At 40.5% G+C, this 25,132-nt stretch overlaps 1 protein-coding gene across 6 annotated transcripts in view; it reads right to left on the reverse strand.

Moving 5' to 3' along the window:
• ppm1kb (protein phosphatase, Mg2+/Mn2+ dependent 1Kb) overlaps nt 1-25,132 on the reverse strand; it is a 47,292-nt gene that overhangs the window by 10,539 nt on the left and 11,621 nt on the right. For all 6 annotated transcript variants that reach the window (XM_072256417.1, XM_072256419.1, XM_072256418.1 and 3 more), the window contains 2 exons: nt 4,115-4,280; nt 2,481-2,625 (listed from right to left, as the gene is read on the reverse strand). In XM_072256417.1, coding sequence (XP_072112518.1) covers nt 2,481-2,625; nt 4,115-4,280 — 311 coding nt within the window. The remainder of the gene's footprint in view (nt 1-2,480; nt 2,626-4,114; nt 4,281-25,132) is intronic.

Consider the following 25,132-nt stretch of genomic DNA (forward strand, 5'->3'; position numbering starts at 1 on the left):
GTGCTTAGACTTGTGAAAGGCTGATTGCTTCTTTCACTTGGAATACCGATATAAAATAAAGCAATCTGCCTAAAACTAATAAACCTACCACAACTTGGATGTCAATATTAGGATTTTTTGGGTTCTACAATACCAAGCAAGCCTTGATCACTGAACTAACAAAATATAAGACCGTAAGACACAGGAGCAGAATTAGGCCATTTGGCCCATCAGGTCTGCTCTGTCATTCAATTATGGACGATCCTTTGTCTCCCCTCTTCAGCTCCACTTCCCAGCTGTCTCCCTGTAACCTTTGATGCTGTGTCCAATTAAGAACCAATCAAGCTCTGCCTGAAATGCACACAATGACTTGGTCTCCACAATTGCCCATGGTAATAAATTCCACAAATTCACCACACTTTGGCTTAAGAAATTTCTCTGCATCTGTTTTAAGTGGACGCCCCTCTATCCTGAGGCTATGCCCTCTTGTCCTAGACTCGCCCACCATGGGAAACGTCTTTTCCACAAAATATCTAAAACTCAAAAGCATTTCTCTCTCTGTGTTACCTATATGCAAAACTGGTCAAGCAGTTACTTCAATACAGCATAATTGGAAAATAATGTGTTTGAAAAGGTAATTAACCACAATTTTTATTAATTAGAATTTTTTAAACACCATTGCCTAGATAATTGACTATAAAGGTATTGAACTATGTAATTCATTTTCTATGTTGATAAAAACTGCAGAAAACTAGAAATGCACAAGTCCACAATTTTATTTTGGGGCTTTACGTTTGCCTAATATCTACTGTGCTTGTACAGTGGTTTTCAATTGTATGTAATGTATACCTGAGGTTTTCAGTAATGTTTTTGGCTCCTTCTATATGTACAATCAACTTCCAGTCTACCTCTGAAGCCTACTTTTGCATTAAGGTAACCTCTTAACAGATCCCAGGCCTGCACAGGAAACCCAAGTCAAGTACATCTCTTCAATTAATAAACAGTCACTTTCCCTTTGGCTACACACATCAAAGTTGCTGGTGAACGCAGTAGGCCAGGCAGCATCTCTAGGAAGAGGTACAGTCGACGTTTCAGGCCGAGACCCTTCGTCAAGACTAATTGAAGGAAGAGCTAGTAAGAGATTTGGAAGTGGGAGGGGGAGGGATGGAGCCAAGAGCTGGACAGGTGATTGGCAAAAGGGATGTGAGAGGATCATGGGACAGGAGGCCCAGGGAGAAGGAAAAGGAGGAGGGGGGGAAAACCCAGAGGATGGGCAAGGGGTATAGTCAGAGGGACAGAGGGAGAAAAAGGAGAGTGAGAGAAAGAATGTGTGTATGTAAATAAATAACAGATGGAGTACGAGGGGGCATTAGCGGAAGTTAGAGAAGTCAGTGTTCATGCCATCAGGTTGGAGGCTACCCAGACGGAATATAAGGTGTTGTTCCTCCAACCTGAGTGTGGCTTCATCTTTACAGTAGAGGAGGCCGTGGGTAGACATGCCAGAATGAGAATGGGAATGGGACATGGAATTAAAATGTGTGGCCACTGGGAGATCCTGCTTTCTCTGGCGGACAGAACGTAGGTGTTCAGCAAAATCATCTCCCAGTCTGTGTCGGGTCTCGCCAATATATAGGCCACATCGGGAGCACCTGACGCAGTATATCACCCCAGCTGACTCACAGGTGAAGTGTCGCCTCACCTGGAAGGACTGTCTGGGGCCCTGAATGGTGGTAAGGGAGGAAGTGTAAGGGCATGTGTAGCACTTGTTCCGCTTACAAGGATAAGTGCCAGGAGGGAGATCAGGGGGGAGGGATGGGGGGGACTAATGGACAAGGGAGTCGCGTAGGGAGCGATCCCTGCGGAAAGCGGGGGGGGGGGGGGGGAGGGAAAGATATGCTTAGTGGTGGGATCCAATTGGAGGTGGTGGAAGTTACGGAGAATAATATGTTGGACCCGGAGGCTGGTGGGGTGGTAGGCGAGGACCAGGGGAACCCTATTCCTAGTGGGGTGGATCTCCCCCTCCCACTTTCAAATCTCTTACTAGCTCTTCCTTCAGTTAGTCCTGACGAGGGGTCTTGGCCTGAAACGTCGATTGCACCTCTTCCTAGAGATGCTGCCTGGCCTGCTGTGTTCACCAGCAACTTTGATGTGTGTTGCTTTAATTTCCAGCATCTGCAGAATTCCCCTTGTTTACTTTTGGTTAGTATGCTTTCAAGGGGCAGCTTGTAATCCTAACTATGTAGACCCTTCCAAGCTCAACCTGTGCTGCAACTGCTCCCCAATCATTGTTAACCCCTAGCAAAACACCACCACCCAGACTGTCAGACATTGGACCAATTACAGAAATACATAATCAAATGGCCATAGAAGGTCACTATATCTGGTTACTTCAAATAGCTAAATACATGGTCTGTTTTGAACTATGATTAAAACTGCAGTTAAAAACTTTATGGATTCCAAACGATGTGCAAAACAGTGGTCTAAAAGGTGTGCAAGCTCACCTTAATTCGCCTGGTTTCTGGCTCAGCAATGACTCCAACAGGTTTTAAAGCAATATCTCCTATACTCCGTGTCATTGCCAATCTCCCATTTACATGTGGTTGGCCCAGACTGTTCCATGAAACAAATCCACCACATTTCTTAATCCTGTCAAAACAAGTACAAAAAAAAACTTAATAAATCCTGTGAACTACACCCTATCCTCGTTATATGCGTCTTCAGACAATGCGGATTCACAGTTATGCGAGGAATCTATTTCTACCAACGTCTCATTACATGCGTCCAAAGCTCAGTTATGCGAGGAGCACTGCTTTCCCACCAATACAAGTCATGTGCACACACCTCATAGTCTCACTGTTGGGATGAGAAGCACCACCTTCCAGCCAATACAAGTCAGGTGCACGCGCCTCACAATCTCACTCCCGCCAGTCTCGCATTGGTTTTGGTAAGGTGTGGATGCGCGATCTTAAACTTTTGTTGGTTTTACCTACGGTTCAGTGATTTTGTGCTTGAAATATTTAACTATGCCTCCTAAGCACCCAATGTCATGTCCTGGGCCATCAGCCGAGCAGCAGAGAACCGCTTTAACACTTGGAAAAAAAAGTTGGAAATTATAAACAATGCGGCATCAGCTGAAGGTAACACAGCTCTGGGACGCTACTTCCAGGAATAGAATCTGCCTTTAAAGTCCTTTTGTCGCTTGACAATGTGCCAGCCCATCCTAAACATTTGGACAACATTCATCCTAACATAACAGTGTGTTTCCTGCCGCCTAACACAACATCGCTGATTCAACCACTCGACCAAGGTGTGATCCACATTCAAGGCTAACAATTTTTTTTTTTTTTTTTTTTTTTTTTTTTTTTTTTACGGCGACCTCTCTCTCAGATGGTGCAAGCAACAGATGATTTTGAAAATCCCGGGTTTACCAACGGTGAGGGAATAGTGGAAGTCAGAATACTTAGCACAACTGGCGATGGACATGGACCCAAGTTTAGAACGGAGTCAGCGTTTCTGTCTTTACCTGCCGTCAACCCTTTTTCCCTACAAGCAAATTTATGCTGAAAAACAAAACGCTGCCAAGCAAACAACCCTCACCACTTTCTTCAAATCGGTGTCATCTTCTGCTGTCCGCAGTTCTAAGAGTTCTCTGGGTCTTCCTTCACCCCTTGCTGTGCTTGATATGATCCTGATGACCACAACCATCCACCTTATCCATGTAAAGTTGCCCGACACCACAACAACCACTCATCTCCCGGAGCGAACACACCTGCCACTGTTGGTGAGTACTGTACACCCTAGGATGTTAACTTTCTATGATTTATTACATTGCATATTACCTTAAATTGAAGAAATAATACAAATGTTGTCTTGTGGTACTGTTTTTGTGTCATATTGGTATGAAAATGTGAATAAATTACAGATAAAACATATTTAGGAAGCCCTCTGGAACGCTTCCTTATTTTCTCTATTTAAATAATTATTCATATTATGCGATTTCACATTATGCATTGACTGTAAGGAACGTATCCCCCGCATATAACGAGGATAGGGTGTACATTTAAACTTAACAATGTGAACTGAACTACATGGATTCTTAACAAATTCTACTAACATTATTTTCATTAAGGATTACCTTTCCCTCTCATCCTTTCTTTCTGGAGTATGGTCCTCAGTTAGTCGCTTATGTTTTCCTTTACGGCAAAGAATTGCCCGACTATCACCCACACTTGCCACCACAAGCTCAATGCTATCACGTAACAGAGCCACAGTGGCAGTTGTCCCAGAAGTAAGGAAGGAGGCTAAAATCAGAAACATTTTAAGTTAGTTTTTCAAAGTATGGAGTATACTATCTAAATTGAAAGCATTTAAAAAAATATCAAAATCAGTATTTTAATTATGGTCAAAATTATTGCTAAATAAGCAGAAATGTCAAAAAAAGGCTGTAGCATGCAGGCATTAAAATGCAATTAAAACTAGAAAATGGGTATTATATTTTGTTAACAGGGCTATATGCTCAACTTAGGTCATGCAAAAATGACTAAAAATCACAGCATTTTTAAAAGCTTGTATCCAAAGATATGTACAAGGCACTAAAGTTTAGCTTATGAACTGTCAGTCTGAGAATACTGGCAACATTTGGATTAGTTTCCAGTTAGCATCAAGCCCTGTTGTAACAATAATGCAGAAACAATTACTGAAAGGATATATATAACTAAATAGCAAGTTCAATTAAAATTGTATACTATATAGCAGGTATTTTTGTGCTATCTGCATATTTTAGAAGGGGTTCCTTTGTAAAACTCCAATTTCAAAATACAAAATTCATGAACAACACCCAAAGCCTAGAATGAAAGTAACATTTTAGATAATTGAAAATTGGGGTCAGATTTCTAGATCTTTTGTTTTAATCAAACTAAGCCTCCTCAGCTTGGGCTCTTTTTACCCCTCCCAAGGACCTCCCATCAAATTAGCAGTTGATTCACCTATCACCAGAAGGTACCCCACTATCACAGCACAGCAACATAGTCCAGCATCACTTGCAAAGACAGACTGAAATGCCAACTAGCTCAATCAGTAAAGTCAAACTATGCATATTCTCAATAATAGCTGGTACAGAAACTTTGTTTGACACTCAATGTTCTGCTCTATGCTTGTCAATAACAATCAAACAGGAACAATGCATATTGCAAGTGAAAGAAGTCCAGGAAAGCCTTTCATAAATTAGGGTTAACAGTAACAAGTATGATAAATACTTCTACAGAAACTGGTCTCCACATACACTTTCCTAATTCTTTTAGGAATGAGAATAAGAAAAACCCAAATAAAAATTTAGGTTTTCATCTCAGACTTCTGATTCATTAAAAATGACTCCCAATATCTCAGAGCGCATTAAAACAATCTTCACATATATGGTGCTGCTATTCTAATAACCTGCCTAGTAAATTAACTATTTGGAGCAGCTTCCTCTGTATAGATCAGGAAATATTTACTGTATCTCTCTATGCATTGGATGATAACTTATAATATAATCACCATTTAAACTAAATTGCGTTAAATTAACATTTCTGACAATCCCACTCCCCCTTAAATGTAAATGTAAAAATATTTCTTAGGGAGCAGTAAAATATACCTTGATGATACTGGTCTCAACTGCTTTAAAAAAAAAAAAAAATCACACATTATAAATTTAAACTGAAATGAACTATTTTGATTAATGCTGATCTCTCACCCTTATTAAAATATTTAACTATAATAAATTGCTTTTCTTATGGAAGATAATACATGGGACAGTATTCTCATTGACACAGAACTTTCAATCAATAATGCAATCGCGCTAGCCACAGAATTTGAAGAAAGTTTCCCTCAAATGCCCAGTTCTTTGTTGTAAACTGCCTTTTATCAACAACCCCAACTTGGATACCAGTTCAAGAAGATTCCCAGTATCCAGAAATTGTTATTTCTTGCAATAGGCTGAGCAACCAATCACAAAGCTTAGAATTTCCTGCTACAGTGAGCCAACCAGCACTCACCTCTGATCCAAGTGCTATTCTGTGATTTACTTTGACTCTCCTAACTGAAACTTAAGCTCTCAGAGGTCTGATCCTTAATGGTGAAGTCTCAGATAAGCACCATCATGAAATGTGGATGGGATTGGTAACGAAACAAGCCCAGAGAATGGCACTGGCTGAACCACATTTCATGGATTTAATTGAATCAACACTGGTTATACCTGTAATCATATAACCATATAACAATTACAGCATGGAAACAGGCTATCTCAGCCCTTCTAGTCCATGCCAAACTCTTACTCTCACCTAGCCCCACCTACCTGCACTCAGCCCATAACCCTCCATTCCTTTCCTGTCCATATATCTATCCAATTTAACTTTAAACGACAACATTGAACCTTCCTCAACCACTTCTGCTGGAAGCTCATTCCACACAGCTACCACTCTCTGAGTAAAGAAGTTCCCCCTCATGTTACCCCTAAACTTTTGTCCTTTAACTCTCAAAAGTCAAACCTGTTTCTTGTATTTTAAATGCTAATAAGAACCAAATCAACAGAAATTTGAATTTCTTACTTAAAGCCTTACACTTAAACAAAATATTCAAAAAAGCCAAATTTAATAAATATAAATTAAATTTGCCATCATGCCCTACAATAGATTTCCTTTACAGCTAAGAATTAACTGCATATTTATCAGGTGTCTAGACTCCACAAGCAATTCTGTTTCAGCCAGTTCTTGAAAAACACTGATAGCACCATGGAATTTCTGTACCAAACTGAATATTCTGAAAGTCACTCTCAGTTCCACAAAAGTAGTATCAGTCAACATGGAAGAAACTAGCAATATTTCACCTCAACACTTGGACCACGATCAAGTTCCCAGATATTTCACAGGCTGTGTACATACATCTATTGATGCTTCTGGACACATCTTCAGTGATGTTCCCGGAACCATTGGGTGTTTCCGGTCTTTCAACATCATACAGCCTCCTCCAGGTGACTCAGCCGGGGCTGGTCAGACCCCAGCTTGTGCCAAGATGGCTAGCTACTTATGACTCCATGACTCCCCTCTCTCGAGCCACAGCCATCTTGAGGCCCTCTCTGCTGCATCGGTGATACTGCGGATGGCTCTCCTCTTCCTCTCTCCCTCGATGCCCAAAATGCTGAAGGCTCTAACTAAAGAACGGGCTACGAATCCCCTACAACCAACCTCCACTGGGAGACACCGCACTCTCCATCCAGCCTGCTGACAGTTGCTGACCAGTCCTGCATACTTGGAGAGCTTCTTTTCAAAGGCTTCCTCCAAGCTATCTTCCCATGGGACTGTCAGGTCCAGCAGCACCACTTGCTTAGTAGACTCAGACACTAGGACAATGTCTGGTCGCAGGGTGGTGGCTGCAATATGGTTGGGGAACTTCAGCTGCCCTTCGAGGTCCACCAACAGTTGCCAGTCCCTTGCAGAGGTCAGAATGCCTGCAGATGTTCTTTTGGCAGCTATTGGCTGCTCCCCAGCTCTGACAAAGGCAATGGTCTGCTTGGAGGATCGGGACCGCTTCGCCCACTCAACTCCTGCGCTGACGGCTTCAGCGATGGTCTTCAGGACCTGATCATGCCTCCACCTGTACCGTCCCTCACCAAGTGCCCTTGCACAGCCGCTGAGGATGTGCTCCAGGGTCCCTCGCTTGGAGCACAGTGGGCACGCAGATGACTCTGCCTTGCCCCATGTGTGCAGGTTTGATGGGCTTGGAAGCACATTGTACACTGCCTGGATGAGAAATTGATTGCGGTGTGGTTCGGCTTTCCAAAGATCAGCCCAGGTCACTTCCCTCTCAACGGCATTCTCCCATTTTGTCCAAGCTCCCTGTTGCTTCATTCCCACCACCTTGCAAGCTCTCATCTCCTCCACTACTGCTCTCACCTCCTCCTGAACTAGACGACGCCTTTCCTTCCCTCTGGTGTCCATTTGGGGAGTTGGAAAGGATCCTAGCCCAGCTCGGCCTCATGTGACCACTCCCACCAGCCTCCTGTGACGCAGCCTCGCCTCTGCCTCCTGAACAGCTTCCTCTGCCCTCCACTTCCTGCCAGTACTTACTTGGATCCCTGCTCTAGCCACCTTCGGGTCACTTGAGTCCCTATACTGTGGCACTTCTCTGGCTCTTGTTACCTTGAATTCTTCCTCCAAGGATTTGAAGGGCAGTTGCAGTTTGTTGTGGTGTCCATAGAGTGCGATGCTGCTCAAGCTCTTTGACAGCCCAGCCATTTCCTGAGATGGTTGCTAACCCTCCTCTCTAAGGTTTCAACTGTCGAGATCAGAACCGCATAGACGAGGAGGGGCCACAGGATTCTGGGAAGAATGCCATGCTGATACACCCAGGCTTTAAACTTCCCAGGTAGGCCAGACTTGTCCACAGATTTCAGCCAGCCATCCATCCAACTCGGTGCAGGTTGCCTGAATGGATGTTGTGTCTCTTAAAGAGCTGTCAAAAACTTTGCCTCAGCTCTTGACTGGCTTTTCTGTGATGGTTGGGATGGCTGTGCCTGCGATGCTGAACCAGAACTTGTTCTCCACCTTCCCTTTCCTCAGCACCATCGATCTTGATTTGGCAGGTCTGAAACGCATCCGGGCCCACTCCACCAGCTTTTCGAGCCCTTGCAGAATCCTCCGGCAGCCTGGGACTGATTCTGTGGTGACTGTGAGGTCATCCATGAATGCCCTGATAGGTGGTTGCCATTGAGCGGAATTCATTCTGGGCCCTCTGCACTCTGGTTCAGCAGACTTAGTGAGCATGTTCACGGCTAGGGAGAACAGTGTCACTGAGATAGTGCATCCTGTGATGATACCAATCTCCACCTTATGCCAGGTTGATGCAATTGCTCCTGAAGAGACCCTCATCCTGAAGTTGCTGTAATAATCAGCGATAAGGTCTCTGATTCTGCTGGGGACATGATATTTGGTCAGTGTGAGCTGCACCAGCTTGCGCGGAATGGAGCCACACGCATTTGCCAGGTCGAGCCACAACACTGACAGGTTGCCCTTGTTCTCTCTGGCCTCCCTGATGAGCTGTGTCACCACACCAATGTGCTCCAGATAGCCCAGCATCCCTGAAATGCCACCCTTCTGGACTGATGTATCAATATAGGTGTTCTTTGCTAGGTAGGTGCACAACCAGTTAGAAACTACACTGAAGAAGATCTTTGCCTCGACACACAGCAGGGAGATGATGCGAAACTGATCTATCTGGGTGGAATTTTCCTCCTTCGGGATCCACACCCCTTCAGTCACTCTCCACTGTTTTGGGATCTTCCCCCTTCTCCAGAAGATTCTCAGGATCTTCCACAGACGCAGCAGGAGTTTGGGGCAGTTCTTGTACACTTTATACGAGGTGTTGCTTGGTCCTGGAGCCGAGCTTGCCCTTGCTTTGCGGACGACCTCTCTGACTTCCTTTAATTGCAACTCTGACACGTCCAACTGCACATCCGGTTCAGGTGGGTCTATTAGGATGTTACACTCTCCTAACTCCTGCTCTCTTTCAGGATCATTATTTATCTTCTTCAGATGTTGGTCTATGTCTTCCTGCGAACAGGCCAATTTCCCACTGCGCTTCTCCCCCAGCAACTCCTTGGTGAACTTGAAGGGGTTGGCAATAAAGGCCGCACGTTTTCGAGCCCTTTCACGACGCCGCCTCCAATGCCACTCTGCCCGGCGGAGGACCCTGATCTTCTTTCATAGTATGCACATCAGCTGGGCTAAGCCAATGCGCTCCTTTTCTCCTGCCTCCTTGTACTAGGACTTCAGCACTTTCATCTCCTGCCTGATGTTGTGGATCCTTGATGCTCTTTGGTTCTTCGAGTAAGATGTTTTGGAGCCTTCCTTCTCTTCTCCGAACCATTCAGCTGCGATACTAACAATAATTTGTTGTCATGGCTTGCAGCTTCCTATCAACCCCTCCCTTCGCCGTTGCCTCCAGAATTTGGTTGACATCTTCGTCAAACTGCTTCCACAGTGAAGTCACGTTAGCTGCAGGCCATTTGATCCGCCTCCTGTTAGACTTCATGTTCGAGGGATTAGTTTGCAACACTTGGAGATTCCGGGCACTATGGGGTGATTCCGGGCCTGGCTCCTCCTTCGTCTCACCAGGTTGGACACCTGCGCGTTGTGCTGCTCCTGCTCCCGCTCCCGCCAAACACTTCACCCTCGCTTAGTGGATCTTCAAGCTGCGATCGTTCTTGCAGATTTTGCCACATGCACACTGCTTCCTCATCGTCCTTTGTTCATTGCCTGGGTCTGATGTCGTTGTGTCCATCCGACTGGAGTGCTCATCCTCCCCCCCCTCTCAGGCACCCCTGGGGGTATCAAGTATAAAACAAAAACAATGCTCATGCTGAAGGACAGCACCTCATCTTTCACATGGGCACATTAAAAACCTTGGGACTTAAGACAGAATTAACAGTTTTACACAACCCCCTTTTACCCCTACCATCTCCATGATTGTCTCCAAATGCTGGTTATTAAAGCAACTGCCACCTTGACACCTTGGATCTGCATTCCACTACAGATATTGTTCTCACCTCCCCCCAACTATGCAACCCGAAATAGTCACTTTCACTTTCTTCCCACTTTCAGTTCTGATGACCCGAAAAAGTGACTTCAGTTTCAAGTTTCCAGGATTTGCAATTTTTTTGTGCTACATTAAATGTTCAAGGTTTAAAGCATTTTACTATATGTTCTAAAGTCAGGACGTTATGTTGCAGCACTATAGGATTCTAATTAAGCTGCATCTAGAGTATTGTTTACAGTTCTGGTTGCTCTATTAAGGATGTAGAGGTGTTGGGAGAGTGCAGAAGATGTTTAACAGGACGCTGCCTGATTAGAAGTCATGTGCTATAATGAGCGGTTAGACAAACTTGGGCTGCTATCTCTGACTGGCAGTCTGATGGGAGATCTGAGAGGGTTAAAAGGTTATGAGAGGCATAGATACAGTATTTCCCCCCCTGCACCCCAGACTGAAATGTCTAATACCAAAGGGCATTCATTTAAGGAGAGGGAGTAATTTCAAAGTAGATGTGAAGGCAAGATGTGTGGGTGCCTTGAATGTGCTGGCTGGGGTGTTAGTAGAGGTAGATACATTAGGTACTTTTTAAAGAGATGTTTAGATAGGCACATGAATGTGAGGAAAATGAAAAGATATGGACATTGTGTAGGCAGAATAGATTAGTTAGCCATTTGATTATTTGGTTTGACACAATATTGTGGGCTGAAGGGCCTGTTCCTGTGTGGTACTGTTCTATGTTCTAATTGAAACTATTCCAAGAATGAAAAACAATGGAGGCTGCCACTTGGCAAATGACAGCTTCTAGTAGTATCCCATTCCATACAATTTCCCTCCAGTCCTGTATAATACACCTTTGATTCTTTTGCTACTTAGTGCCATACCAAGGGATAATTTACAATAGTCAATAAACCCACTAGCACAACAATGGCTGCAACTTTGGCATTTGTGTTAAATAATGTGTAGAAATTCCAGAATTTCATAAAATTATAGTGAATAACACAATGACAACTTCTGTAAAATTTGTGCCAAGTTTTTTTTCCCGAAAACACTTCAAAGAAATGCCTTACTAGAATCTAATATTTCCTCTCCTTAAATCTAAAGTATTCCATGTTATCAAATATTAAAAAGGGGAGAATATACTAGTATTGCATGGTGAAAGAGTCAGCAGAGTGAAGGGGTGTATACCAGTGTCCCTTCAGGTGAAGGTGTTAGGTGAGTGCAAATAGAATAGGGAAGAGAAATAAAGAAGGAAAACCAAACAGAAGAAATCAAGATGAAAGTTACGATATGCTGAAACTTTGCAAGGATCTTTCAATACAATAGGATGAAGGACTTAACCCAAAACATTATCTAATTTCTGATGCCAACTGATCTACTCTAGAAGTTTGTACAATTATATGTTCATAGAAGTTTCACACACTATGTTTTCAAATAGCTACTCTTAGTTTAAGAGGAAAAATACCTGCTTGATATAGTATACAAAAATTTACTCCAAGAACTCTAGCTAAACTCCTTTACCTGCTTTTAAATTCATAATTTCTGCAGACTTTGATAGAGAATTAAATTTACTAGCTGCAAGGATTAAAATGCAATTGTGTATCCATCTAACTACACAGGTTATAAAAAAAATTCTAAAAGTAAGACAAAACATACATTACAAATTTTCCTCATTAACAATACTACATTACTAATTTCTTCAACAGGTCTGAACACTCACTGGAGCAGATTTTACTAATGGGACAAAGAGGATGTAAGGGACCTTCCAGTAGTCCAGGCTAGGAACCGCTGGACTCCTTCACCTGGGAGTAAAAGGGAGCAGTTCTCCTTCCACTGAAGCCCAACAGTGTCCAGGGCCTCCAGTTCTAGAGCCGCTGGTGCTGCGCAACAGACCAGGTACAGACACTGCTATAGATAACATGTACACAGAGGCAAATAGGAAATTTACGCAGGGATGTCCAAACAATTCCTGCAACACTGGAAATATAATAACTGGAGCTGGATGAAAATGTTTGCAATGTGAAATTATGCAAAAAATTTACTGATTTTACTAATGTGTACCTGGTAAGTCGTATAGAAGAGGGTCGTGCAAGGTAATTAAAAATGGTGCCAACTCTAAAATATTAAAAATTTTGAATTCCACCTTCCAATCCTTTACATCTTAATATTCAGAAGTAACTTTTATTCATCTAAATTTCATCTGTAGCTCTTAAAAATATTACCCAGTGTTACAGAGCAACAACAGATCATGGTAGAACCAAAAGGCAGATGTTAAAATTGCCAAAAAGTCTTTGCAGTATCTGATTTACAGTACTATACAAAATGCCAGAATAATATCCTTAACATTTGGAAAGGTATATTATAATTGTAAGCTCTAAGAAATACATTGTCCATAATGCCAGAAGATATTTTGTACGATATTAGCAATGCAGTTTAGTGCAGATTGAGCATTAGGTTTAAAGTACAGGCTATTCCAGAACAAAGTCAAAAAAAGTAGTTTTAATAAACTTGTGCATTGTTTTTTTTAAAAGCAAACTCCTATCACCAAGTAATTTATCATCTTTATTTCAGCACATTATTTAAAAATGAAAGTCCAATGAGCACAAATTTCAAGTTTCCAGAATACAGGGCTTATGGAAAGAAAGTTAAATTCTTCCAGAAACAAAATGGAAAGTCATAAGGAAACTTGCTGAAAGTTACTCAGTCAAATTCACGAGCATAAATATATCTGAATAAACAAGAATGAATCTTTATAGCATAAAATTATGAAACTGGCTGCTGACTATACTAAGTTTTAAGTCTTGTAATTCAGGATCATAGAGAATGTAGACTGGTCATACCACAGGTATAAACTCAATTTGGAATGGGATTAGGTATGCAATCAAGAAAGGCAATTCCAGAAATAATCTACAGCAGTACAAAGTTGTGAACATTGTAGACCCAAAGCAGTTACTGTCAGCCGCCAAGAGATTGCTCAGTAGAAGTGGGAATAGTGAAGATGAAGGCTGTTCTCTGGGCTAGAACAAGGAGGGATAGGGAAGACTTAAGAGAAATGTAAATAGTAGTATGACAAAGGGATGTGAGAGAGAATAGGAGTTGGCCAGGGCCAGGGCCTAGGGGGACACAAAAGGCATTCTTGGACAGGGAAGATCAAGGGGAAGGGTGAGAAGTGAGGTGGTAGCAATGAGCAAAAGCCATAGTATCTGAGCTTAGCTAGAGGTGTATTTACCACTATGCATGTGTGTGTGTGTTAATGATCATGGTTCAATAATTTGACAATTTCTGACCAATACACCAAGACCATGGTCCATCAAGCCTATGCAGCACCTGACATACAATTACCATCACATACAAATTTCTCCTCCTCAAATGAGATGATTGAGAGTGTCTGAACTATTATAGGCAGCACCCCCCCCAAAAAAAAATTGTATGTAATTCCACTATCATGGTCAGAAACTCAAATGATTTGACACTGCTGCATTGAAAGAAATACAGTAAGTAGGAAATAACTAACTTAAAATACAAGGTACTGGGTACCCCTTCCAAGACAGCAGAGTGAAAGAGAAATGCCATTTTCTGAGTTTTACCATCAAGAATGAGCTAGTCTGATGTCCTAGTGACTCTCTCTATAGGACAATGAATACTTTTTGTACATTGCCATTCAACCTCTTTGGCCTATACTAGCTGTCAGAACATTATTCCCATTTCCCACAACCTCTCCCTCACTTGTCCTTTAACTACGTACCACCTACGGCATAAAACAGGCCCTTCAGCCCACTGTGCCCATGCCAACCATCAAGCATCCATCTATATTAGATCCTTTTTTAATCTCCCCAAATTAAAATCATCTCCCCCAGACTCTGGCAATCACTAAAGAGTTGAGTGAGTTTGAATTTATGTAACCAATTGGCCTACCAACCCACACATCATTAGGATGTGCAAGGAAACCCAAGCACCAAAGGGAAATCAACAGTCATATGGAGAATGTGCAAATTCCACAGAGACAGAAGAAATCAGAACCTTAAGCTCAACCTAACATGGAACCAGTAAGGTGTCATCATCCTAATACTGAAAAGTACAAATGAAACCATTGAGAACATAGTCTAATTCATGCCCTGCTTAATCAGCTTTTTCCAGTTACCAAAGAGTTGCTTCTCAGACAACAGTGTGGATTACATTCATTTGAGGCACAGCGGACAGCTGTCATTCTCCAACAAAAACAAAATGGATTAAGCAGTCATTTTTTTTTAAACCTCACAAAAGCCTATGACAATATTAATACACTGAATTTCATCTCCAAATGCTTCCCACTAGAACAGGGCTGATCTCCAGCAGATCAAAGTGGTGCAACTAGTAGGCTTGATGTCTCACAACTCAATTAAAGAAAATTCAATCCTGATATCTAGTGCAAATTAGAATTCACATGCTCTCCCTGAATCCATGGGAGTTTCCCATATGTACTCCAGTTTCTTTTTGCATTCCAAATACATGTGGGCTGGTAGGTTAGTTATTACAGTAAACTGCACCTAAAACTGCAGAATAGTGGAGGCTATGATCCAAATAACCATATTTATTTATTGAATCCTAATGGAGTTGGCCCTACATGCAGCTTCGGCAAAAGATGCTCTATTACATACCCCACAGAATATGACCCTTTGATTACCAGCATGACCCATCTCACAGCACAGAGCAACAATCAATACTATCAAAAACCAGCAGTATTCACCCCTCCACTTCCTAATCCCTGTATCATGTCACCATATAATGGGGGGGGGGGGGGGGGAAATCATGTTTTTAAAAACTTAAGGGGAAGAGACAAAGATGGCAAGTTAGAGAATACTGGCCGATGAACAATACTGAAGATTCGATGAGGGAAAAGAAAGTAAAGGTATTTCAAGTATGGAAAATTATCAAACTAGTCACTTCCAAGAGGTAACCAAGAGGACAGTCGAGGGCAGAGCAGTGGATGCTGTTGATATGAAGTTTAGCCTTTAACCTGCATGGCAGACTAGTCTGGAAGGTTTGATTGCATGGGATTGAGGAAGAGACAGCCAATTGGATGCATAATTGGAAGCAGAGTGGGAAGATCAAAAGTGTTTTTTTTCCGTGAAGGCCTGGACTAGTGGTGTATCACAGGGTTGGTGCAGGGACTTTTGTTTGTTATTTATACAATCAATTTGGATATGAATGTACAAGCCATTGTTAGCATGTTTTCAGGTGATACTAAAATATAGTGAAGAAAGGTTTCAAACTTTACAGGGGTTCTTAATTAGCTAGTTAAGTGATCAGAAGATTGGCAAATGGTTTTCAATTTGGACGTTTGAAGTGTCGCATTTTGGGAAAGTGAACTAATGTAGGACTTGTACAGTGAATGGCTGGGCCCTGGAAAGTGTTGGAATGGAATTTTTTTTATTGTCAAAAGTACTAATACAGTGAAAAGCTTGTCTTGCATACTGTACATACAGATCAATTCATTGCACAGTGCACTTATGTAATACTAGGTAAAACAAAAACAGGTTTCAGAAAAAAGTATAGTGCAGGTAAACATTAAAGTGCAAGCTTGAGGTGTAGATTGAGGGAAAGAGTCCACCTTGTCAAACTAGGGAACCATTCAAGTGTGATAGAGGCACTCCTTGAGCCTGGTGGTACATACTTTCAGGCTTTTGTATCTTCCGCCTTATGGGTAGAGAAAATGCCTGGGGTAGATGGGATCATTGATTATGCCGGCTTCTTTACTAAGGCAAAGTTTATAGAGAGGAGGTTGGTTTCCAGGATTGGGACCCAGCTCAGGACAACTCTCTTCGGTTTCTTGCGTCACACGCAGAGCAGTTGCTAGACCAGGCTGCTCTGCGTACTGATAGAATGCATTCTATGGTGCATCAACAAGTATTAGTTAAAAGGACCAAGAAATATGTACAAAGTTTACTGACAGCAGTGTCAAAATTAGGTGGGGTGCTGAAAGTGCTTGGTACACTGGCTTTCATCAGTCATGGCACCCCATATAGGAGTTGATACATTATGTTACAGTTGTACCAAGATGTTGGCAAGACTGCATTGTGTACAGTTTTGGCTGCCCTGTTACATGAAATGCATCAATAAACTAGAAAGAGTGCAAAGACTTATGAGGATGCTGCCAGAGCTCAAGGGCCTGAGTTTTAGGGAAGATGGTGAGCGAACATGGTCTTTATTCCTTGGAACAAACAGGATTGACAAGTGGCCTGACAGAGGAGTACATATCGTGAGGGGTATAGACAGAGTGAATGCAGAGTCTTTTCACCAGGAAAGGGGAACTAAAAACTAGAGGTTATGGATTTAAGAAAGGTGAAATATTTAATAAGTAATTCAAGGGGAATCTTCATGCAGAAGGTAATGCATATGCGAAATAAGCTACTACAGGATGTGGTGAGGCAAGTACATTAACAACCAAAAGACATTTGGATAAATACACAGATAGGAGGGGTTTAGAGGGATTTGGGCAAATATTGACAATTGGGACATGGATGAGTTGGGCCAAAGTTTTCATGCTCTATTACTCTATGACTTGAGGTTTTTCTCCAGGTCTTAGGAAAAAAAACTCAAGAAACTGGGGCCATAAAATGACTTTAGCAAGGATTAAGGAGAACCCCAAACTCATTTACAAGTATATTAGAAGCAAGAGGGTAGTCAAGGAAGGAATTCGTCTTAAGAGGCCAGAAAGGTCATCTACGCTCAGTAGCACTTATTAGGTACCTCCTGTACCTAATAAAATGGTCACTTGAGTGCGTATGCAGAGCCGGGGAATGAGCAAGATATTAAATGAAAACTTCCTATTGGCATTCTTCAGAGAAAAAGACACTGAGACTGGAGAATTAAGGGAGGAGACGCTAAACCCCCAGAGCTGATTTCTAAATGTCATGAGTATAGAAAAGCTTTAAACTACAGACTTAAACACAGAATTTTCCTTTAGTGTCATTTCAGTTGCATAATTATTCCTACACTAATTGCATGTTCTGGAGTAGCCTGTTCTTGGCATAGCAACTAACACATTTCATAACAAATACCAAAACATAGAAAATGTTGCACACAGTAGTGAAGGAAGGTGACATGCTTAAGACCTACATTAATGCAATGCCTTGAATTCAATATATTTATACCTAATTTAATTACCATACACAAATTTAGCTACTGCAATTCCATACACAGCAGCTTTAAATTTATGCTGCAGGATTAAAATGCTCTTTACTGTTCAATTTTACAACAGTTTTTCCATTTGAAGTAGAACACTAATCAAACTCCCATTAACCACAGTTACTGGATAATGCTTCATGGTTATTGCAGTTAAGTTTTGCAACTCAATTCCAGCTAGCTTGTATGGGGAGGGATGGAGAAACACCCTTCATCAGGACTCCTATAGCATTTATTGTAACTTATCAATAGCTCTCAAACTGGTCAACTTTTACTATTTAAATTATTTGTGGATCTTTTGTTTCAGAACAGAGATGACTTAAATAAGCATTTGCACAATTTAAAAAAAAACACTACTTTTACATCCCACTTGAGTTTTAGCTTTTGGAAGGTGTTAACTGTCACAACATTATTGATTACATAACATAAGTAAGGACATCATAAACACAAACATACTTTTATAAGGACAAATCCCATTATTGGAAAACTTAATCGGTCCTCCCATGGCCTTGTTCATAGAATCAGGAAATACCTAACAAGGTTCTTACACTTGTCAGCTGAAAAACTAATTAGCTTAATCCCATCTTCCAGCACAAGGTGTATAGTCCTATAAGTACAATGTTAACAACACATCCAAGTATTTTATAAATACAATGAAGATTTGTTTCTACTACCCTTTCAAGTAACGATAACTGTTATTGCCCCATTTTAAATTTGTATTGCACAATTATCTTCTACCAGATGTCTTACTACACACCAATCACATCTAACTGTGGATAAATAAGTTGTTCTGCCAAGATGGTTGGGCTTTAAAGAAACAATCTGCATTTCACATAGGGGGGAAAAAACTTCAATTCACCACATCTGCACAGATCAAGAAATGAATTGAAATAACATCAGAGATGTTTCAACTCAAGGTAATACACCTGATTGATTTAAGCCATGCTTTTGGACTCTAGACATGAAAGGCAAGTATAGAGGAGGAGTAAGCTAGTCAACCCTTGAGCCACTTGACAAGGTTATGACAATGTATTTTAAAAAATCTGAAACTGAAGTAATACCTCTTCCCACTCCCTCCCATAAACAAATGAATACTAAAGATCAAAAGCCATTATTAAAGCAGAACAAAAGGAGTTGGGGCACAACATAACTAAACTTCAGCTGTCACACTAGCTTACATAGAATATTACAGCACAGTAAAATTTCTTTCAGCCCACAATGGCAATCCAAACTAATCCCATCTGCCTGCACATGACCCACATTCCTCCATTCCTACCCTGTCTTGTAATGGTCAAGCCAATTTTGAATGCAAATTATCAAATCTCCATTGGGCAAGTTTTAAAATACATTGTATTTTGAGATGAGCTCCATTTTCAGTACAAATGCAAGAATCCAAACTTCGTTCATACGCTGTTCGATTCAATCCAAGAACTGTAATTAGTGGGTGCATAGAAGTACAAGTGCTAGTTCATTGAAAACTGTGTCGCAACTTGAGAGGGTAGTGAGAAAGCTGTTAGCATGCTGCTGGCCTTCATGAGTTTGGACACTAAATATAGGAGTTGGAATATTAAATTACAGTTGTACAAGTCATTGATGAGGCCACACCTGCAGTACTGTGTGTAGCTTTGGACACCCTATTATAGGACAGACATTAAGCTGGAAAGTACAGAAAAGATTTGAGAATGTTCTCAGGTCTGGAGGGTCTAAGTTATACAGAAAGGTTGGCTAGCCTAGGATGATATCCGTTGGGAGTATTTGAAAAAGAGGGGTAACCTTATGGAAACGTTTAAAATTATGAGAGCCATAGATAAGATAGATGGCAAGTCTTTTCCCCAGAGCAGGGAAGTCCAAAATTAGGGGACAAAAATATAGGGCGAGAGGAAAAAGATTTATAAGGTACTTGGAGGAAGCTTTTTCCATGCAGAGGACGGTGAGTATATAGAAAGAGCTGCCAGAGAAAGCGGTTGATGCAGGTACAATTGTATAATTTCAGAATCAGATCTAGTATCATTGCCATATATTGTGAAATTTGTTATCTTGTTTCAGAAGTACATTGCAATACGTAATAAAGTATATATAAAAAAATTAAATCAGTAGTGCAAAGAGAGGGGAAAAATAGTGAGATAGTGTTAATGGGTTCATTGTCCATTGAGAAATCAAAGGGCGGAGGGAAAGAAGCTCGGAAAATGCGCTAAAAACAAATGGCATATGGAAGTTAATGCAGACAAGTGTGAGATATTACACTTTGGGAGGACAAACCAGGGTAAGACTTAGTGAACGGTAGGGCACTGAGGTGTGTGGCAGAACAAAGAGATCTGGGAATAGAGATAAATAATTTCTTGAAAGTGATGTCACGGATAAATAGGGCATATGGCACATTGGCCTTCATAAAACAGAGCAGTGAGTACTGGAGTTGGTATGTTAAAGTTGTACAAGATGTTGGTGAGGCCTAATTTGGAATATCGTGTGCATTTTTGGTCATCTACCTATAGGAAATGTATCGGTAAGCTTGAAAGAATGCAAAGAGAATTTCCAAGGGTGTTGCTGGGACTTGAGGACCTGAGTTACAGGGAAAGGCTGAACAGATTGGGACTTCCGTGAAGTGCAGGAGTACGAGGTGAGATCTAATAAAGGTATACAAAATTGAGAAGTAGTGAATCACAATCGGAATAAGATTTAATAGCACTAACAAATGTCATGAAATCTGTTATGCAGCAGCAGTACAATGAAATACATTATAAAAATTGTAAAGTTATTTATATTTTTTTAAATACACACTTTTTTTAAAAAAAGTTAAATTAAATAAGTAGTGAGTTAGGATTAATGCAAGCAGATTTTCCTCCCTAACTCTGGGTAAGACTAGATGAGGTCACAAGTTCAGAGTGAAAGGTGAATACTTAAGGCAAATCTGACAGGGAACTTCTTCACTCAGAGGGCACGCAAGCATGGAACAAGATCCCAGTGGAAGTGGTAGATAAGGGTTCAATTGTAACATTTAAAGGAAGCTTGGACAGGCATATGGATGAGAAGGATATAGAGGGCTAGGGTCTGGTGCAGATAGATGGGACTAGGCAGACCAGATGGGCCAAAGGGCCTGTTTCAGTGTTGTAGTGCTCTATGCTAACTAGTATTAAAGATACACAAACATTTATAGTACACATTCATTATAGTGAGCATCTTAAGGCACGGATCACCAAATAAAAACTAATGCCTCTAATTCCCTCCAAACATTTCTTACCCCCATATTATTTACAGCTGGCAGAAAGGCAATTGAGATCCCTTTTGGAAATGAAAAATAAAAAAAATAAAAATCACAAATCTACATCAACTTAGCTAGTTTAACCAGCTGTCAATGTATTTCACTGCCACTGAAGTGGCACTGCACAGGACATTCTGATCTGAAACTTCATCCAGATAATTGTGGATAGTGGAGGAGGTAGCCTAGGTAGACTAGATGTAGCCACCCCATATATGGCCCAATACAATTTAACTCTTCATCTATCCTCCAGCTCAGTCAACACAGATAGAAAAATGGGGGGAAAAAACATGGTTAAATGTGGCAAAAATGGCTATCAAAAACAGCAGTAATGAAGAAAATAATAGACTAAACTTCTCCTCCTGCAATTTCATCCAAAGTTGTATCTGTTTTGTACCACATTTCTCTATGCCCTGTGACTTTATTCTACTTTTCTTTAAGATCTTCTATAATGGCTCAAATGTACATCTTTAAAAAATATTTCTCTATGAAGACATGAAAAAAGACCAACATTGGAATTCAGATGTTTTGACTTGGGCTTAAAGCCAAGACATCAACTGTCCCTCATTGCATAGGGTTGCACAGAGGTGTTTTACAATGAAGAAAAACATTTACAACAGGAAACATGATGACCAAAGCAGCTGACCAACTATAACAAGTTAAATTACTATGAAGTCCCTGATGTCTAGCAGCTTGCTACATTCCACTTATAGCCCAATCCAGCATTCTTTCTGAATGAGTTGTGTATAAGCCACATGCAAGCAAGTGAAATGGTTAATGAAAAGTACTTAATTACAAGGACATCTTCATGAAATCCAAGCACAACTTTACTTTGCTGGAGCATACAGAACTGTTTAAAACAAAATTGCATTTACCCTCATGATTTATCATTTATTATTATTCACATCTGTAGTTGTTTCTAAATACAATGGGAGAAGTATTGCAGTGTGGCTTTTATGGAAACAGAATGACATTAAAGCACATGCATTCTTGATTCTTGTCCTCCATTACCAATGCTGTAGATAAACTAGCTTCTTATACTGTTGACACGTAAGTTTCTCCAAAGAGAGTTCCCAATTTCATATTGTACGTTGAGCCTTACCCATTAAAAATAGACCAAGATTGACAGAAGATATGCCCTCAGTGGTACCTGTATCCCTACATGGATAACAAGGTTAGAAGTAATGCATTTAGGGAAGACAAACAAATAAAGAATTTGGAACGTACATATTCGTCAAAAGACTCAGGTAAATTCTGCATCACAGTGGTTACACTGGTCTGCGGGCATCATATAACTGGCCTTAGTGTGCACTGATGATAAATTACCTTCATTTCACCGGTCACTGACTTGGAAACATTGGGTGACATTTCTTGGCTTTCTTTTTGAGGAATGCAACAGCCCCATACCAACATCCCACATTACTGCTCCCCCACACTAAAGCAAAACACGACATTTCTAAGAAATATCATGATGGTGTAATGTCAAACTTAAGAAACTTGAGGCAGACATTTGAAAGAAAATTAAAATAATCTGACCTACTGTTACATTTTCCTGTCATGGCTTGCCCAAAATATGTTGTTGGCTGATATTTTGGGCAAGAGATTATCTGGACACAGCATTCACCTCCCTTTCCTCATGTTGGAGTTAAGACTAAGCCACAGATTTGACTCTTTCCTGAGTTTTCACTCTGCTAGAGGCCTCCATCTATTCAGCTGTAAACTCAGAACTAGATTTGTAACCAGCAGGGCAATCTGTCAACACAAAGGACAGAAAATTTTAGATCTACTCATGCAGTGAGGAATTAGTTTGCTAGAAGGTGGTAGTTGAAGGTAAACAGTTCACAAGACAGAAAGTAACTCTGCTAATGGACCAGCTTTCAACTCGAAACAAGGTTGGTCAAACAATACAGCCAATGTAGTAACAAAGGTATGTACTGTGTAAGACAAGGTATACCTATAGAAGTTAAATAAGGACTACTAAATAGGTGTGCACAATTCTAGTCACCACACCACAATGCGTGGAATTCAACAGAATTTATGGGAGACAAACATAAGTTATCAAGTAAAAAGACAATTATGAAGAAAGGTGGGATGGAGCTTTTTTTATGTCATAAAGCAAGACTGGCTTATTAGAAATGAACTATAAAAAAGTACAGAAAGGACAAATAGTGAATAAAAATAGCCAAGTTATTAACCAAGATCAGATTTAAGATACAGCAGTTGCCAGGTTATGACAGAGTTCCATTGACAAAACTGTTTATAACTCAAACTAGCTCGTCAGATATGAAGAACAGTGTGTCAGAAGAAACAGCTGCAATAGGAGAGCAGACAGGCTTGAGAAGAGTGGCTGCAGTCAGCCTCATCGAGTCAGTGACCGAGTCTTTTCAGGGCTCCCAGTTCTGCTTGATCCAGCCCAAATCGTTGCAACTTTTTGGGAGTGGGGTTAAGAGAAGAAAAGAGAAAGCACCTGCAGCTCTACAGAAGTTGGCAAATCCTACTAGTCTCAAAGTTCAAAAAAAATTATTAACATACATATCATGCTACCCTGAGATTCATCTTGTAGGCATTTGCAGTAAACAGAAAGAAACAAATCATTGATAAACTTCATATGACAGACACGGACAACCGGTGTGCAAAAGACAACAAACTGTGCAAATACAAAAAGAAAAATAATAATAATAAGTATTAAGAACATGAGTTTTAGAGTCCATAGTTCAGAGTTGGGGCGAGTGAAATTATCCCATCTGGTTAAAAGTCTTTTGGTTGATGGTAATAACTGTTCCTGAACCTGGTGGTGTGGGACCTGAGGCTCCTTACTTCCTCAATTGCAACAGTGAGAAGAACATGGTTTGGATAGTGGGGTTCCTTTATGATGGATGCTGCTCCTCTGTGACAGCGCTCCTTGTAAATGAACTCAATGGTGGGGAGGGTTTTATTTGTGATGATCTGGGCTGTTTACTATTTTTCCCACTACTATGTTCACTAGTCTCTCAAACACTCATATCTATGGGTTGTCCATAGCCCAGACATTCATAACCTAGGGTGCACCTGTAATAGCCAAATAGTTGAATTGGGGTGGGTAAGAGGATAAAGTACTTAGTGGATGATTAATTTAATATCCATAGAATAATATGGTACTGGAACTCGGCCTGTAAAGATGGTTAAAAAGTAGAAATTCTTATCACATTTTAGAACCTGGATACATCATGACTTACAACACTACAGACCAAGTGCTGGAAAATCGAATTAGTCCCTGCAACCAGTTGTTGTGTTTTTTTTTATTAAAAAAAAGGCCTGGCATGGGCATGGCAGCTGGAAAAGCCTTCTGTGATACAAATCTACCAGTGTACAAATAAAAATGCACCCATTTAATAAATTAAACTGCTTTCCCAAATAAAATCAACTCTAATTCACTACAGAATTTTTGGTTTAGTTTGCCAATTTTGTTTGCCTTCTGATCATCGACCCATTTTTCACTTCTCTGCAGATTTCATGGCACATTAGATAATTCTAGGTTAAGCAGTGGGCATCAATTTCACGTACAAAAGAGTAATCGTGAATTAATATAACTAAAATTTCGGTAGGCATGGTACTGAAATTCAATACTAAAATTAATTCATATTCAACTACAAGGAAATAGATTACTATTTAGTTGTACACTGAATAAATATCTCATTATTACTATAATAAACTCAAGCATGTTTAATAAAAACAGAACTTCCAAACAAAGGTGGTTTGTTATAAATCATCAAATTGCTTTTCCAAGTAACAGAAGCCAACAATGCAGCAACTTCCAGGAAATAGTCTTGTGCTCATTTAAAATATCATCCATAGGGCAAACTTTCAAATTAATATTAAATGAAAAATAAAACTTTTTAGTTTAATCATTATGTATTTCTCTGGTCCTCATTTAAGCTGTTAGAAATTTAGAAACAAAAAGTCTTTGGCAGTAAAGAACACAATTACCCTGTGAATTGGTATTAAAACATTGTTACAGCATAAAAGATTGTAAAATTGGAACTTAGTGAAAACTAAGATTATGTAATGACATTTCAATCCAGCAGCACAACTTTTAACTTTGTTAGTTATAATGGATTAAACCTTTCACATTTCAGTTGCATAATCTTATTTTCATCAGCAACATTAATACTTATGAACTATAAATAACAAACA

Source organism: Mobula birostris, chromosome 4, assembly GCF_030028105.1.
Source record: "Mobula birostris isolate sMobBir1 chromosome 4, sMobBir1.hap1, whole genome shotgun sequence".
In the NCBI taxonomy this organism is placed as follows: domain Eukaryota; kingdom Metazoa; phylum Chordata; class Chondrichthyes; order Myliobatiformes; family Myliobatidae; genus Mobula; species Mobula birostris.